The 14,362-nt window shown below is 47.0% G+C and overlaps 1 protein-coding gene across 4 annotated transcripts in view; it reads left to right on the forward strand.

Annotated features, from left to right (window-relative positions):
- The window catches only part of jcada (junctional cadherin 5 associated a), a 35,316-nt gene extending 21,195 nt beyond the window's left edge, over positions 1 to 14,121 (forward strand). For all 4 annotated transcript variants that reach the window (XM_090189803.1, XM_021620617.3, XM_090189805.1 and 1 more), the window contains 4 exons: positions 4,447 to 4,618; positions 4,833 to 5,698; positions 5,878 to 9,980; positions 10,811 to 14,121. In XM_090189803.1, coding sequence (XP_090045929.1) covers positions 4,447 to 4,618; positions 4,833 to 5,698; positions 5,878 to 9,980; positions 10,811 to 10,845 — 5,176 coding nt within the window. In that variant the 3' untranslated portion in view covers positions 10,846 to 14,121. The remainder of the gene's footprint in view (positions 1 to 4,446; positions 4,619 to 4,832; positions 5,699 to 5,877; positions 9,981 to 10,810) is intronic.
- The last annotated feature ends 241 nt before the right edge of the window (positions 14,122 to 14,362 follow it).

Raw genomic sequence — 14,362 nt, forward strand, 5'->3', positions numbered from 1 at the left:
AATGATGTCATGGCTTTAGAAGCTTCTGATAGGCTAATTGACATCATTTGAATCAATTGGAGGTGTACCTGTGGACGTATTTCAAAGCCTACCTTCAAACTCAGTGCCTCTTTGCTTGACATCATGGGAAAATCAAAATAAATCAGCCAAGACATCAGGAAAAAAACACAAGTTTGGTTCATCCTTGGGAGCAATTTCCAAACACCTGAAGGTACCATGTTCGTCTGTACAAACAATAGTACGCAAGTATAAACACCATGGGACCACGCAGCCGTCATTCCGCTCAGGAAGGAGACGCTTTCTGTCTCCTAGAGATGAACGTACTTTGGTGCAAAAAGTGCCAATAAATCCCAAAACAACAGCAAAAGACCTTGTGAAGATGCTGGAGGAAACGGGTACAAAAGTATCTATATCCACAGTAAAACGAGTCCTATATCAACATAACCTGAAAGGCAGCTCCGCAAGGAAGAAACCACTGCTCCAAAACCGCCATAAACAAGCCAGACTACGGTTTGCAACTGCACATGGGGACAAAGATCGTACTCTGGTCTGATGAAACAAAAATATAACTGTTTGGCCATAATTACCATTGTTATGTTTGGAGCAAATAGGGTGCGGCTTGCAAGCCAAAGAACACCATCCCAACCGTAAAGCACGGGGGTGGCAGCATCATGTTGTGGGGATGCTTTACTGCAGGAGGGACTGGTGCACTTCACAAAATAGATGGCATCATGAGAAAGGAAAATTATGTGGATATATTGAAGCAACATCTCAAGACATCAGTCAGGAAGTTAAAGCTTAGTCGCGAATGGGTCTTCCAAATGGACAATGACCCCAAGCATACTTTTAAAGTTGTGGTAAAATGGCTTAAGGACAACAAAGTCAAGGTATTGGAGTGGCCATCACAAAGTCCTGACCTCAATCCTATAGCAAATTTGTGGGCAGAACTGAAAAGCCTGTTCGAGCAAGAAGGCCTACAAACCTGACTCAGTTACACCAGCTCTGTCAGGAGGAATGGGCCAAAATTCACCCAACTTATTGTGGGAAGCTTGTGGAAGGCTACCCAAAACGTTTGACCCAAGTTAAACAATTTAGAGGCAATGCTACCAAATACTAATTGAGTATATGTAAACTTCTGACCCACTGGGAATGTGATGAAAGAAATAAAAGCTTAAATAAATAATTCTCTCTACTATTATTCTGACATTTCACATTCGTAAAATAAGGTGGTGATCCTAACTGACCTAAAACAGGGAATTTTTTTAACCAGGATTAAATGTCAGGAATTGTGAAAAACTTAAATGTATTTGGCTAAGGTGTATGTAAACTTCCGACTTCAACTGTATGTCTACCTGACATATGTTGGAAGACGTGTGCTGAAAGTTTGGCAAAAACAGGATACAAATGATCATGTTTTTCCAACCCCCAATTTGCACCACTTCTGTAGAATGACCCATATAGGGAATAGGATGCCATTTGGGACGCATGGAGACAGATAGGGACGTCTGCCTGTTTTAAAACCCCGATCAGTAGTAGGCTATCGATAGCCCCTCTCTCCATCGCTTCACATAGAACCTTCCTTATGTAACGCATTCAACATTAATAATGCACACAGCATTTAAATATGGAGAAGAGATGCTGCCTGCTATTCTTAGTTCAGTTAAGGTGTTATGCAATGGCAACCTTTCCGGGGGAATGTCCCTTGGTGTTAAAATGTAGGATTTTTACAGAGACACTCATTCTTTCGTCTGTCCTTTCAGCTTGAGTAGCCTAGTTGCAGGAGCAGTGCTGGAGGTTTGTGTATTGTATAGCTCTGTAGCTGAATTCATTCTCTACGTAATTCTATGATATCAGTACCCAATGACACTCGATTATATACTATTTCAGTAGATGTAGATTTTTGTATTTTTTTATATGTATTTTTTATTTTTGTATTTTTTTCAATTTGTTGTTTTTCATATTTGCTCATAGAACAGGGATTTGACCTTGAATATTACACAATGGTAACATTGATTATATTAGGCATATATAATTCAACCTGCATAGCCTAACCTTGCCTCAAGTGCAAACAGTGCATTTGATTAGAAAATGTAAGCATTAAAATCATATACGTGACACTTTTTACAATGGTTGTTGCTGGGGTGTTTTTAGCTTAGTTGTTGAAGGTAAATATGGATTATACCTCATCTTTCCACTAGGAGGTGCCGATGCTATCCACTTACTATTGACTAACTAGGCTGTAATATAAGATATGGGATGCAGTGGAACTTACCTAATTCTCACGGCTGACTACACTGACAGAAAATGAGAAAAGCATGGAGAATCAGCTTCTCTCAGACCGTAGGGTGCACACATGTCATGTTTCTTTGCATGTACAGTAGGAATATCCAGAAATAGCTGTAACTAGGCCTATATCCTATCCAGAGACTGGGTGTTGGCTTGCATTATGCGTGTGTATCTCTAATGGTCACACAGCAGCAACCCTTCCATTCTACATTAGCCTTTAGAGATGGGGAGAGACAGACCACTGATGTCTATATTCCTCTACCAGTAGTGTTCTGACTCCCTCCAGTGGAAGAGGGCCTCAATGACATCTTGCTGTAGAATTATTCCTGATGTGTCCTGTGTGTGTTCTAGGTTTCTAGATTCTATTTCTGTGTGTTCTATTACTGTGTGTTCTAGGATCAACTACTGTGTGTTCTAATAGTGTGTTCTGGGTTCTTATACTCTGTGTATTCTAGGTTCTAATACTGTGTTCTTTGTGTTCTACATTCTAATACTGGGTTACAGTGCCTTCGGAAAGTATTCAGACCCCTTGACTTTTTCCATATTTTGTTATGTTACAGCCTTATTCTAAAATGTATTAAATATATATATATATATATATATATATATATATATATAAATATATATATATATATATATATATTCAGCAATCTACACATGACAAAGCAAAAACAAGTTTTCAGAAATCTTTGCACATTTATTAAAAATAAAAACACCTATTTACATAAGTATTCAGACCCTTTGCTATGAGACCCGAAATTAAGCTCCGGTGCATCCTGTTTCCATTGATCATCCTTGAGATGTTTCTACAACTTGATTGGAGTCCATCTGTGGTAAATTCAATTGATTGGACATGATTTGGAAAGGCACACACCTGTCTAATATAAGATCCCACAGTTGACAGTGCAAGTCTGAGCAAAAATCAAGCCATGTGCTCGAAGGAATTGTCCGTAGAGCTCCGAAACAGGATTGTGCTTAGGCACAGATCTGGGGAAGGGTACCAAAACATTTCTGCAGCATTGACGGTCCCCAAGAACACAGTGGCCTCCATCGTTCTTAAATGGAAGACTCTTCCTAGAGCTGGCCGCCCGGCCAAACTGAGCAATCTGGGGAGAAGGGCCAAGAACCTTATGGTCACTCTGACAGAGTTCTAGAGTTCCTCTGTAGAGATGGGAGAACCTTCCAGAAGGACAACCATCTCTGCAGCTCTCCACCAATCAATCATTCTTTGATGGTAGAGTGGCCAGACAGACAGTGCTCCTCAGTAAAAGCCACATGATAGCCCGCTTGGAGTTTGCCAAATGGCACCTAAAGGACTCTCAGACCATGAGAAACAAGACTCTCTGATCTGATGAAACCAAGATTGAATTCTTTGGTCTGAATGCCAAGCGTCACATCTGGAGGAAACCTGGCACCATCCCTACGGTGAAGCATGGTGGTGGCAGCATCATGCTGTCGGGATGTTTTTCAGCAGCATGGACTGGGAGACTAGTCAGGGTTAACGGAGCAAAGTACAGAGATCCTTGATGAAAACCTGCTCAGGACCTCAGACTGGGGCGAAGGTTCACTTTCAAACAGGACAATGACCTTAAGCACACAGGCAAGACAATGCAGGAGTGGCTTCCGGACAAGCTTCTGGCTTCTCTGAATGTCCTTGAGTGGCCCAGCCAGAGCCCGGACTTGAACCCGCTCTAACATCTCTGGAGAGACCTGAAAATAGCTGTGGAGCAACGCACCCCATCCAACCTGACAGAGCTTGAGAGGATCTGCAGAGAAGAATGGGAGAAACTCCCCAAATACAGGTGTGCCAAGCTTGTAGCGTCATACCCAAGAAGACTCGATGCTGTAAATGCCATATTTCAGTTATTTATTTTTAATAATTTAGCAAACATTTCTAAAAACCTGTTTTTGCTTTGTCATTATGGGGTATAGTCTGTAGATTGATGAGGAGGGGAACCAATTTAATCCATTTTAAAATAAGGCTGTAAAGTAACAATGTGAAAAAGGTCAAGAGGTCTGAACACTTCCTGACGGCACTGTATGAGTGCTCTAGTCTCTAATAGTGTGCGTTCTTTGTGTTTTAGGTTCTCATACGGTGTTCTAATACTGGGTTCTGTGTGTTCTAGGTTCTAATACTGTGTTGTCTTCTCTGTGTTCTAGGTTCTGTGAGGGGCCCAGAGGGGTGTATTCAGAGTCCAGGGGCCACCGAGACGTGTCCTACTGGAGGAGGAGAGGCCAGGACTTCAGTGTTCTCCTGGATTACGCTGACTTCAGAGAACCTCGAGGAGGAGGCTATAGGTCAGAGGGGGTGCAGCAGCCGCAGAGGCAGGAGGTGATTTAAATCTGTGAATAGTTTATTTGACCTTTTTAAAAGACATAGTGTAATGATAAGTAAAACCACTGAGGATGACACAATAATGCGTGTTCCAAATGGCACCCTATTCCCCACAGGCCCTGGATCAAAGGTATGGCACTACATAGGGACTAGGTTGTCGTTTGAGACCTATACAAAGACTGCTTTCCATTGTTGTCCTCTGTCTGTCTAGGTGCCCCCAGAGGATCAGCGGCAGCAGCGTGAGAGGCAGCGTTGGGCAGTCCAGTCCCAGGCCCAGTCCCGCTCCAAGCAGAGAGAGGCAGCGCTGCAGCAGTGGACGACGGCTGCCGTGGAGAGGAAGTGTCAGAGCCTGGGCACGGACGAGTGGCGACCCGCCGTGGTCAGCTTCGCCCGCCAGCTCTCGGACAGCGAGGGCGACAGTTGGGCTCGGGCTCAGGAGCAGCAGCAACTGCAGCAGCGCCACCTCCGGACACCGGATGGCGCTGTGGTTGTAATGGGGCCCAGGAACAAAGGGAAGTCCCAGTCTCTGCCCCGAATGCTGCCGCCGGACAGCCTGCAATACGTGGCCATGTCTGGGTCTGTTGGGTCTGGGCAGGACGTGTACAGGAAGGTCAACGGCCATCCAGGGTCCCATCACGACCCTTACAACAGATATAACCACAACCAGGCTGGGACAGGGGACAGGGACAGGTGGTCTGAGAATGACAGCAGACCATCCAGTCAGGCTAGTATGGCCAGCCAGCTTAGCCAGGCCTCTCTGGTACCAAAGACCCGGTTCAGCCGTCCCCTGCGGCCTCCGTCCTACGAGGTGCACCAGCAGACCCGGGGGAGTTCTGAGACGCTGTCAGGAGACCCAGCAGCAGCATCAACTCCACAGCCCCAGGCCAGGGACAGAACCCCCCTCCCCCACCCCAGGATGGGTGACCCCAGGCTGGACTATTATTCACAAGATGGAGGGTCCGGCACGGATCCTCCGGGTTATATCCCTCCCCCATCGTATCCCCCCAAGAGAGCTCCTCTTATGAGAGGGGGCCATGGAGGTCACAGGGGCTATGGAGAGGTCCCAGTGAACTACAGGTAATTGTTGTAGCAACTTGTTGTAGCCTTACTTGTGATTTGTAATATTACTTGTTTACTTTGCTTTTGAAGCGCTTTGATCATTTTCTGTTGTAGAGAACCATCTGCTAAATGACCAAATGAACATTAATGTAATATACAAAGTAGATGTTAAATACTTTATAATTTGTTATTATCAGGTACCACCAGGTGTTCCAGCAGCAACAGATGCGTGGGACCCCGGACCCCTGGTTCAGTAGCAGACACACCGGTGGAGGAGGGTCCTGGCCGGAGCCTCAGAGAGAGCCCCTCCGAGAGAGGAGCGTGCCCCACCGGAAGCAGCTCTACCCTGGCTACAGCGAGCAGCAGCACCAGCCGGGCCTGGGTCCTGGCATCCAGTACGTCCACGACCCACGTGTCCGACAAAATTCCGGGGGAGGAAGCTCGTCTCTAGGCGGCGGAGGTAACTCCATGACGGACCCCGACAACATTCGCCACATCCGTAACTCCACATCCTCTGAGCTTCCCAGTGTCACCGTGTCAGACCACTCGTCTGATGACAGTGCCTTCCTGTCCCTCGCCTCCACGGGGGCCCCGTTGACACTTGCCAGCACGTCAGATCCAGCCAGTCCGACAACGCCGAAGTCTACTAGCGACTATGACAATAAGAATAACCGGTGGAAGCAGCAGCACAGCGATTTGCACAAAGAGACTGACTCACTAGATAACTTCCCAGCAGCAACTGACCAAAACTGTAACAGGTATATTCCCAAAAACAACCTAGGTGGTTTCTCTGCCTTCCAGCCCCCAGCCACGGCTTCATCGGTGCTTCTTAGCTCCAGCTCAGACCAAGGATTCTCGGAAACAACCATCACCCAGGTGAAGAAGATAGTTCCAGGAGACTCGGGGGTAGACCACAACAACAGAAACTCTAAGAGGAAGTCTCACAGTGAGACCATATTCTGCCTGGTGTCTGTCCCCATCCACATGCAGCAACAACAAACCAATAAAGACTCAGTCTCCACAGCAGACCAGAACAATAACGAGAAGATGCCTGACAGTCTGCCAAGTAGTCTGCCAATCGTGAGCGTCTTCGCCACAGAAGACAACCAAAACACTGTGGTCCAATCAGACAACAGCCAAAGCCTCCGTAGCAAGTCGTTATCAGACATGGGTCTCAAACCCCCCTCCCACACCAGCAGCTTCAGTTCTATGAGAAGCACCAGGAAGGGTCCTCTGAGGAAGGAGATAGTAGACGCCTGGTCACTCCAGGCCAGTGCTGACAAGGAGCTGTGCTATGCCGGCTCCTGGCCCGGGGACCAGTACAGGAACCAGGAAACCCAGACCAGCTCCCCCGTGAAGGGTCCTGGGTGTACAGGGGGGACAGGACAGACTGGAGGACAGGGGGGTCAGGAGCCAGGCCACCCGGCCTCAGACACAACCACAGACAGCGGCGTGGGACCCGACTGCAGCTCTGTGTCCGCATCCTACGGCGTGGGCTACCCCATGAAAGGCCAGAAGAACCTCCACCCGTCCAGCAACAGCGCCTTCTCCCGCCTCAGTATCAGCCCGGCCCAGCCCCTGTCACTTCCATCACTCCCACCCCAGCCTCCACCCTCTGGATCTGGGGAGGAGAGAGACCAACATACCTTCACATCCAGAAAGACTGGTGCTACTACCACCACCTCCAACACCACTACCAAACCCCCAGACGATGTCAACGCTAATAGCCAGGGCCAGGTGGCGTTTGGTCAGTTCCTGCTGAAGCCGGTGAGCCGGCGGCCGTGGGACGCCATCGAGGAGCTGGAGTGTTTCAACAAGGCTGCAGGCGTAGAACTAGACCAGATCCAGAAGAACCAGAAGGTCCAGCCCAGGAGACCCAGTGTGGACCAGTGTATAGATGACCTGGACGAGGTGTACAGGAACATCATGGAGCTGAGCGGAGAAGACACACAACATCAACATCAGCCCATAGCCCCTCCCCCTCTTGATTCTGAGCGGGAGACAGTTAGCCTTCCAGACCAGCGCCTGAATAACAAACCCAACAACAACGTCCCTACCATCAGGCCCAGATTAGACAGCTGGGGCCCTGGTTCCTCTATAGACCCAGAATATAGGGAGGTGAGGAGTGCCTTCTTCAGGCCCCAGCCCCAGAACAGGACCAGCATCCCCAGACCACTGAGAGAGGACCTGGTGCCAACTGGTTTCAGAGACTACAAACTCCACAATGAACAGAGTGACCACAGGGAAACCTATGACCCCAGGCTTACCTACAGGCAGGAGCAGGACGTCGCCAAGGAGTCTCTACTGAGGGACGTGGGGCTCACCGTCTACACTGAGGCCCCTGGGTGTCTCGGAGAGCAGGACCAGCACTGTGGCCCCACACCGCTCACATCGTTAGACCACGAGGAACTATGTCAGAACGTACAGCTATTATGGGAGAGCGGAGAGAAACCATCTCTAGCCAAAAGCAGCCAGGTTGAGGTTGCGCACATCTGTGAGGGCAGTAATAAGGACGAGCTGGGCCCCACTAAAGTAGTGGAAGAGGAGAGGAAGGTAAAGCCGGATAATGTACCCGTCGTGCCACCCAGATTCAGAGGCCATGTGCCCAATCTGAACATCCGCAGGGCACGGAGTGAGAACAGCAGGTCGCCAAGAGGTGAAGGGTTGCGGGGGTCACCACGACCCGGCAGGCTGACCCGGGAGGCAGCGATCGCCTTCAAGGATGGCGACTACAGATACAGCGTCAGCTCCGATCCTCTGAGTTGGCGTAACGAGGCGACGTTGGCAGATCGACACCTGGAGACCCTGCTGATCAAGGAGAAGGCGAACACCAGGCCCACGGAGGACCTGAGTAATCTATATGAGGTGAAGTGTGCCAAGGGGATCCCTGAGAACGAGACGATGGAGCAGAGAGCAGCCAGGATACTGGGGATAGACGTAGCCCCGGATTCACTGCAGAGCCGGGTCCAGGAGAGAGAGGAGGAGTCACTGCAGAGCCGGGTCCAGGAGAGAGAGGAGGAGTCACTGCAGGGGGTGGTGGAAGAGAGTGAGGAGGAGGGAGAGACTGGCATAGGTGAAACGCAGGCGCACAGCCCTTACAGAGAGCAGCAGAACCAATATGACACAAAGACTGGGGAAGAGACACCAGAACTCCATCCAGAAGGAGCACAGGCTGTGGAATCACTGGGCCTGGTTGAACAGAAAGAGGAGGAGCAGGAGCATAGAGACAACACAGAGAATCAGAGGCAACACAAAGAAGAAACCCAGGAGCACAGTCCAGACAGAGACACGGAGACAAAGCATGTGAGAAGACAGTTCGAACGGATGATGGAGGTAGATGTATCCGTGGTTACCTTGGGAGAGGAGAAAGGAGGAGGACCCAGTAAGGATGACAGCCTATCAGTATATGAAGACAGACATGCTGGAGGAGGTGGAGAGAGCCAGAGCCACCCCTCCATGGTGCTGGAGCTACCGGAGTTCCCTCCCAGTAGTCTGCCCCTGTCTCTGCCCATGACCCGAGATGAGGAGCTGGCCCTCAGCGTGCTGAGTGTGGGAGGGGGTGGGGAGAGGCAAGGAAAGAAGGGACACGGTAGTGGTGGTGCCTCCCCCAGGCTCTCCTCGTCCCCCTCCTCCATATCACCTGGCTGCACGGAGAGCATGGCCCACATGGATGAGCCGTTCTCCGTCTCCTGCATCCGTGTCAGGAGTTCAGGAGAGGCAGAACCAGAACAAGAGACCGGGGTAGTGGTAGAGGCAGAGCGAGAGAACGACGCAAACCCAGGGGAAGGGATGAGGCAGGCAGAGGAGAAGAGAGAGAGGGGGGAGATGGAGGAGTTGAGGATGGAGTCCAAGGCGGAGGGGAAAGAGATAGAAGATGAGCCAGATGTCGTGCAGGAGGAGGAGGAGAAAGAGGAAGTCAAAATCAAGGGGAAGAAGGATGAGGAGAAAGAGCCAAAGACGAAAAGAGAGGAGAAGACAAGAGAGGGGCAGGAGGCGGAGAAGGATGAGGTGTTAGAGCCAGATGAGAAAATAGAGGGGCAGGAGGTGGAGAAGGATGAGGTGGTAGAGCCAGATGAGAAAAGAGAGGGGCAGGAGGCGGAGAGGAGTGAGAAACCAGATGTCCAACAGGAGGTTAGGCCAGAGCCGGTCTCCAGACCTATGAAACCTCCTCTCCTCCCCAAGCCCATCCCTAAACCTCGTAGCGGCACGGTGGCCAAGAGAGAGATCACCCTCCCCCTGAGCTTCAGTGTGTCTTCCTGTGGCTCCTCTCCCACCCTAGAGGACGGCGAGATGCTCTCGGGTACGGTAGGAACATGGACACATGCATGTCTTAAATAAGAACCATTTTAAAACACTTTTCATACTACAGTTCAAAGTGCATTAAATACGTCCTTGTACAATAGGCACAGGTAAATATATTTTGTTTGATCTTGAAAGATGTGCATTTTTTCAGCCTCGTTCATTAGTGGAAGGGAGATTTGTTTTGGCATGTGTGCCACAAGAGGGAGCTATTATCCTAGCATATGAGTGATAGAAGTTTCATTTAGACTTGGTTTTGATACATTCTAAAGACTTAATACTGCTGGAAAACACACTAAGAACATTCTCAGATGAACTAGTAGGGATGCAACCTTTGCTCTGGCTGGTTAAATGGCAGTTTGACCTAAGTGGACAATAAGGTGTTTTTATAGCAGAACTGTGGGAGAACCCAGCCATAAAACCACTCCAGAAACGATTATTCCAGCTGTATGATAGAACTGTTTATTGGGTTGGTTTAGCGGGTGTCGATGGAAGGGTGTGTGTGTGTGTGTGTGTGTGTGTGTGTGTGTGTGTGTGTGTGTGTGTGTGTGTGTGAGAGCTGGGAGTCCTCCGAGACCACTGTGACTCACTGAAACAAGTTGTTTTAAATAAGGATTTTCCTAGCCTGGTCCCAGATCTGTTTGTGTTCTTGCCAGATTGGCATTGCAATGAGTGACCAAGAGTTGGCATGATTGCACAAACAGACTGGCACCCAGACTTGGATTTCCCTGTGTTCTCATTACTGTGTATGAATGAACCTTTTAGCTAATGGAATCATCATCGTGAATCTCTGACTGGATTGTGATTGGTGTCCGTTCTTTTACTCCTCAGACTCCTATGATCCTAGTCGAGTGGAGAGAGTGTAACCTCGACCTCTATCAATACCTTCGACATCTGGGGGGGAATTGGCTTTGGTCACCGCTCCGTCCGTCCGTCCATCCGTCCGTAAACGTTTCAGTCAATGCCTTTGTGTGTCTCCCAAATAGCACCCTATTCCCTATATAGTGCACTTCTTTTGACCAGAACTCTATCGGCCCTGGCCAAAAGTAGTGCACTAGATAGGGAATTAGGACACAAACTTTATCTCACCCCATGACCCCCCCCCCCCCCCCCCCCCCCCTCCAACCACTGTGCGCCCTTTTCACCAGTACAAGCATTGTTTACGCAACAGCAACAGTCTATAATGTCTGTCTGACTCTTGGTGCTCCAATGGCCTCTCGACTGCCAAACAAGAGAACCACCTGGACCCATCAGTCCTCTGGCCTTCATACTTCTACTTACCCTCCTCTTCCTCCTCTTCACCATCCTCCTCTCCTTCCAGATACTTCCAGTCATTAGTGTCCTACTTTTGACTAGGGCCCTTAGGGCTCTGGTAAAAAGTAGTACACTATATAGTAAATAGGGTGCCATTTGGGACGTCAGCTGGGTTTTCTTGGAATTGCATGTCTGTCATCAACTGTCTCACAAATCCCAATACAACAGCACTGTGGTTCCTTCCTAGAGGCCTGATGTTGGAATATGAATGTAAAGAAGTGCTTCTGCTTTTCAAACACAAACCGTTACTATGAGATGAATCCACAAAAAGACAAACGTCTCGCATTACAATCAGTGTTACTTACGCACACACCAAATGTAAATAATAATTATAGAGGTTTAAGGTTTTATTCCAACATACTTTTGTGAGGTTTGTTGCTGAACTGTATATTTTCTTACCTGCGTTGAGAACTTAAATGTCGAAGAAGAATCCGATTTTGAAAGCTATACTCTTGAGATGTTATTACCAATGGATACATCTTTTCTGTTTTCTGTTATTGGCCGTGAGCCTGAGAATGTAATTCAATACGAGGCTGGACCAGATTGAGAATAGCCTGGTCCCGGATTTGTTTTTGCTGTCCTGCCACCTCCTATGGTCATTGGTTTGACAGTTGGCATGACGGCACTAACAGATCTGGGATCAGGCTAGATATAAAACACTGTGGTGTTTGACAAAAATGTCACTCAGAGCAATACTGTTGTTACACAGGGCTTCTCTTGGGGCTGCTTTGAGAGAGCAGCCGAGAGCCTGTGTCCTGTAAGGCCCAATCCCAAACTGCCCCCTAGACACCTACATTTGAGATGGGGCCCAAGACATTGATCTCATTACAAATCGTTGCGTTAAATCTCTACCATTTGGTACTGAGAGCACCAGAGGTGGCACTGTTAGCTAACGTCACTGGTCCTGTGTCAACTGTCTGTGAGTCGCTGGTGGTTCACCATTGGAGGGGTTCCTCGGGTGAATGCGAGGACCGTTTCCTTTCATTTCTAGTGCCATGGTGTGTCAGGACTGTGTCAGGACTGTGTCAGGACTGTGTCAGGGGTCAGATTTTGTTCTTTCAGCATCAGCAATCGCAGCGGCATTTCATTTCGCAAAATGTATTTATTTTTGTTAATCAATCCTCATACTGTACAAAAAAAGAAGTATATTTTAAGTATATTTTCAAATGTAAAAGAGGTTTATATTTAACCGTGCAGTTTCATTTGCTCACATAAATCCATTTTTGAGATATCACGTGAATGTATCACATTTTTTCCAAAAGTGCTTTTTTTTTGCAAGGAACAATAGATAGACATGTAAGGATCTCAGTGTGCCTTGTACACACTTCTGTTTCTGTGGTAGGCTGAGTCCCAAATAGCACCCTATGCCATAGTGCACTGCTTTTGACCAGAGCCCTATTGACCCTAGTCAAAATGAGTGGACTATGTAGGGCAGGGGTACTCAACTCTTACCCTATGAGGTCAGCAGCCGGCTGTTCTTCTGTTCTACCTAATTATTAATTGCACCCACCTGGTGTCCCAGGTGTAAATCAGTCCCTGATTAGAAGGGAACAATGAAAAAATGCAGTGGAACTAGCTTCAAGGTCCAGAGTTGAGTTGGAGGGATATAGGGGATATGCTGCCATTTTGAGGCGTACCAAATGTTTCTTTATGTTCAACACATACAGTATGTGTACTTTAATGGCTAAGCTCGTTTTCTTATTTCAACATGGACATGTTGTAATTCATCCTTAATTGTATATGGATAAGACCATTTTGTGTTATTTTGGCAATAATAATGAAATGTATGTTATGGAAATCAACTATATCTTTGATATATAAAATGTTAATTCATTAACCTGATAAATGTAAACGTTCAACATATCAAACGCCTTGTAAGCTGGCAAAGCATAGCAATTCATATGTTTACATGCTCTTCACTAAGGATTTAATTGTAATTGTTATACACCTTTATGTTGTTGCTCAAATAACTGGCTTGCATATCACATTAGACTATATGTAAGGCCGTGTGTGTCATCAACCAGTACTTGTTGAAAGATCTAATTCTGAACCAAAACAGTTTTCCATGTATAAAGACTTCAATATGTTATTTTCCCCCGCTTGCTACAAACATACTGCTATTATCTTTACCCCGGGATTGAATTTATGCGGTACGGAGGGATGTTGCGTAAGCAGGAAGTCAGTTTGAGCTTTGAGTTTGTGATACAGTAGCCCTGATATCAAGCACAGGATAATGTTGACGCCATCGAATTAGAATGATTGAAATTCTAAGTAGGATTCTACTTCTAATCATTGTAATTCTATGGTTGACACTACCAACCCTCTGCCCTGTAACTCTAGGCTAGGTTCCAGGTGGACTATCGTTAAATGGTCATTCTCATAGACCTTTTGTACTGCAAGCTATTTGTAACGTAGATACTATCGTTGCATATCTTGCTGTGATGTTTTCTATTTTCATACAAAGTCTGTACAGCTTTTTTTCTACGTGCATACAGGCATCCATTTTCTTTTTGTTATTGCATGTAATTCGTAAGGTGTTATGGAGAGAGAGGTATTTGCATATAATCGCATTTGGTACTATAGTCTACCCAATAAGCAGCTGTTATATTTCATATAATGCATATTTTATTTCCAAAAAATGTACGCCACGTATTTAAAATGAAAGCAAGGTATTTTTTTGAGTATTGTAAAAAGGGAACTCTGTTTTTGGAGCCACATGTTGGTCTGTATTCATGTTATGATCATTAAAAAGGAGCATACATACAGTCAGAGTGTGCTAGTGTTGTATAACATTGCAGATTATTCATAAATAAACTCTTCGCATGTAAGATATGCCTCAGTTTTTTTTATATTATCACTTTGGAGAAATATTTAGATGTGTATTTGGTTTCAGTGCAAAGAGGCAGGTCTGTGAATCATACCAATGCATTTATGATGAATTGATAGTACTAAAATGGCCTCTGTTCTATTTAACAGATTCAAAACTACACTGTTCTGGCTGTGATCACTACATCTTCCATGGTTCCATGCATGTCTCATGTTATTGAATATGTCCATAGTGCTGGACAA

The sequence above is a fragment of the Oncorhynchus mykiss genome, chromosome 11, assembly GCF_057628025.1.
Source record: "Oncorhynchus mykiss isolate SJ-2025 chromosome 11, ASM5762802v1, whole genome shotgun sequence".
In the NCBI taxonomy this organism is placed as follows: Eukaryota; Metazoa; Chordata; class Actinopteri; order Salmoniformes; family Salmonidae; genus Oncorhynchus; species Oncorhynchus mykiss.